General features: G+C 45.8%; 1 protein-coding gene across 1 annotated transcript; it reads left to right on the top strand.

Moving 5' to 3' along the window:
* The first annotated feature begins 258 nt into the window (after nucleotides 1-258).
* LOC119340297 (glutamate receptor 2.8-like) lies at nucleotides 259-2,971 on the top strand. The gene is made up of 5 exons (XM_037612188.1): nucleotides 259-376; nucleotides 585-1,099; nucleotides 1,218-1,530; nucleotides 1,641-2,053; nucleotides 2,155-2,971. Exons 1-5 carry the CDS (start codon nucleotides 316-318, stop codon nucleotides 2,668-2,670), a joined length of 1,818 nt encoding a protein of 605 aa, XP_037468085.1. The 5' UTR covers nucleotides 259-315; the 3' UTR covers nucleotides 2,671-2,971.
* The last annotated feature ends 471 nt before the right edge of the window (nucleotides 2,972-3,442 follow it).

Raw genomic sequence — 3,442 nt, 5'->3', positions numbered from 1 at the left:
ATTAGCCGGTTTGTGAAACCCTAGGGGTGGGGTGATGTGGACTTCTTTCGCTTCGCACACGCGCACAACAGTCGCGGACTCCTCCAGAAGCAAAGCGCGCCGTCCAGCCGCCATAACCCCCATCACCGGCGGCGTCCTCACCAGGCCATCGCCTCAATGTTCCGACGCGCCGCCGCCGCCCCCGCCCGGATCCGAGATGCCGAGCCCTTCCTCCGCCCGCCGCCCTACCACCACTGGCTATGGGCGATGACCGTTGGCCGCACCACCGTTGCCCCTCTAACCTGGTACCTGGGTTGACCAACCCAGCGACCCGCCATGACCTCCATCTTCGCTGCAGCTACAGCCAGCATATGCCTCCTTCGCTCTGGCCTACAAGGTACAGAGCTGCAGGGCCGAAATTTCTTTCAAGTTGTGCAAATCAGAGTTATGCAGTGCACGGCGCACCTTAGTCCTCAGTCCTCACTCTGATAATGCCGATGCAAATCAATGAATAATAGTACAGCAGTAGACTTATTTTCTTGCCTAATTGTACCAAGATTATGCTATTTGCTCGCCTAATTCTGTGTTGCGTGTTTGTTTTGCAGCCGATGACCTGATCAAGAATGGGCAAGTGCAAGCCATCATATGGGGCCCTGAGGTACTGACCAAAGCCAATCACGCCACACACCTGCGCCGCCACCGCAACCACATTCCGGTTATCTCCTTCTCTAGCATTATTTCCCCCGCATCGTGTGCCTTCTGGCTGGAAGATCCTGTAACAGTTCCTGGAGGCTATGCTAAGTTTGGCTTTACACTTGGAAGTGACAGCATAACCTTTCCTAATCCAGAAACCGATAGACAATACAGAAGAAAACTAGATGCACGAAAATCAAGTAAGAGTTGCAGAAGCAAGGCAGGGCTGAATATAGCTGTGCCGCTGAAACTAGGCTTTCAAGTTTTTGTGAATGTTACTGATCCTTATTCCGAGAAACAAAATGTCACTGGCTACAGCATTGATATCTTCGAGGCTGCTATCAGGAATTTACGTCCTCTCCCGTGCTATGAATATTTTGTCTTCAATGGTACTTATGATGAGCTAGTAGGCAACGTGTCTTTCGGGGTAAGGCTTACTCCGACCCACTTGCATCTCATTTTTTACGCATATTGATTTATTAACATTATAATTTCTTGTACCTAAATACCTTTTAATCTCTGCTAAATTTCTGGTGGATAAACAGGTCTATGATGGTGCAGTAGGGGATGTGACCATAACGGCTGAACGAGTCACCACCACCGACTTTACAATGCCATACACACAGTCTGGTGTGTCTATGCTTGTGCTTGCCGAGGATGAACCGGATACAATCCGCTGGACATTTGTAAAGCCACTAACTCGGAAGCTCTGGTTGGCAACCATGGTCTTCTTCTTCTATACTGGCTTTGTCGTGTGGATGATTGAACTACCTAGAAATCAGGAGTACCAAGGATCAAGTTTGAGACAGTGTAGCACCGCCCTCTACTTTGTTTTCTCCACTTTGACATTTTCTCATGGTCAGCACTTCAAGTTTAAACTTCCTGACAATACTTGTGATATTATGATAAGTGTTTTGATGTATTAACACAGTTATAAGATTACAATCTCTTGGTTATCTCATGCACAGGTCATACTATTAAAAGCCCCTTGTCAAAAATTGTTGTGGTGATATGGTGCTTTGTAGTGCTGATTCTTGTCCAGAGCTACACAGCAAGCCTGTCATCCATTCTGACTGCAAAAAGACTCCGTCCTTGGATGACAGATTTTGACCAGCTCCGGCACAGTGGTGACTTTGTAGGATACCAAGATGATTCATTTGTGCGGTCGTTCTTGATGAATCATAACATCAGTGAAAGCAGGTTAAAGAACTACACCACGAAAGAAGAATATGCTGATGCTTTGTGGAAGGGGTCCAATAATGGAGGGGTGTCGGCTATCATTGATGAGATCCCCTATTTGACTTCTTTCCTCTCAGACCGTCGGTATGGAAATGATTTTAGGATGCTCGGGTGCATTTACAAGACTCCTGGATTTGGTTTTGTAAGCCACTCAACCTAATGCCTTGGTATATTCCTGATTTGTTATTTGCAGTGCAGTCTGGACAAAAAAATGAGTTGCTGACTTAGTGTTCTTATCTTCAGGCATTTAATCTAGGTTCTCCGCTAGTTCATAATCTTTCGACTGCCATCCTGAACCTAGCAGGAGGGGATGAGGGATCACGAATCGAAGTGAAATGGTTTGGCACAACTTCATCGCCGATAGGTGCTGGCACAATCCCAGACACTGATTCCGCGCCTCTCACTTTAGAAAGTTTCTCCGGTCTCTTCGTCATCACGGGATCCATTTCAACTCTCATGCTGCTGATAAGCATTATGAGGTTGATTTATGCCAAATGCATTGAGTTGAGAAAGGCTGATGTGGAAAGTGTCAGCTACAGTGGCACTGACGATGAGTCCCGTCTGTTGCAGAATGGCATAGGTGGCAACCCCAGCCCTGATCAACAACCATTACATGAAGCTGGCAATAATCATTCCGGGGGTGTCCATATGAGTGGCGAAAATGCTGGGGACACAGAGCCAGACCCAGTGCGGCAGAATGGCATGCATGGTGGCTCTGTCCCTGCAGGACACATTCAGATTGAGATGCGCAATGTCTAAGGTAAAGGGAAGCGCCAGATGCTCACCAGTACTTCTCTCGTCATTTAAGTGATGCTGCATTCCGTACCTATATAGGACAAGTTTTTTTCTCTCTTCCGCACTCTCTTGGAAAGAAGAGGTAGATGCTCCGTGTGCATATTCTCTTTAGACGGATACTTATGTTTTCAAAGTAGTACCAATGTACTATAAGTTCTGTAATTTCATTTGTACATAGATGGTGATGAGACAGGTATAGTCCTCAACATTTGTAAATAACAATATAATGGTACTATTTGCATTTTACAACCCTGGATGTTTGAAATTGGAGAAGTTCATGCTTTCTAAAATGTTGCCTATAATCCGAATGGAGTCAGTGTCACATATGTAGTGTATGCCTTTACATGTGTGCTTCGGCCTACTAGGAGAGTGCTAAGAATGAGCTTGGTCAAGTGCAAGCAGAATGCCGTGCATTGTGGCTCTGTGCCCGCAGAGCACATGTAGATTGACATGGCCACTGCCTGAGATGAATCTGCTAGGGAGCAGGGATGCTTCTGTTGCCATTAAAGTGAAGCTGCATTTGACACCTTGAATTGGATATATTCAGTGAGTGATGTGCACATTTGTCTGTACAGATTCACATTATTTATGTTGTGTCTTCTCGAAGCAAGGATGTACTGGTTCTCCAGCTCCTTTATGGACTGTTTTTTTTTTTCGCGTGTCCTTTATAGACAGTTGATGGTTTAGACAAAACCATAATCTCCAACATACATGGTCTTGGTGAACAAAATCTCAA

The sequence above is a fragment of the Triticum dicoccoides genome, chromosome 7B (genome assembly GCF_002162155.2).
Source record: "Triticum dicoccoides isolate Atlit2015 ecotype Zavitan chromosome 7B, WEW_v2.0, whole genome shotgun sequence".
Lineage (NCBI taxonomy): Eukaryota > Viridiplantae > Streptophyta > Magnoliopsida > Poales > Poaceae > Triticum > Triticum dicoccoides.
This window is presented reverse-complemented; position numbering and strand designations above follow the sequence as displayed.

Bases quoted from the DNA above. Each gene is read 5' to 3' on its own strand.
- LOC119340297 (XM_037612188.1), top strand. From the start codon at position 316: ATGACCTCCATCTTCGCTGCAGCTACAGCCAGCATATGCCTCCTTCGC. The intron at 1,100-1,217 runs GTAAGGCTTACT...GTGGATAAACAG, and splicing joins TAGGCAACGTGTCTTTCGGG to GTCTATGATGGTGCAGTAGG. The intron at 1,531-1,640 runs GTCAGCACTTCA...TCTCATGCACAG, and splicing joins CACTTTGACATTTTCTCATG to GTCATACTATTAAAAGCCCC.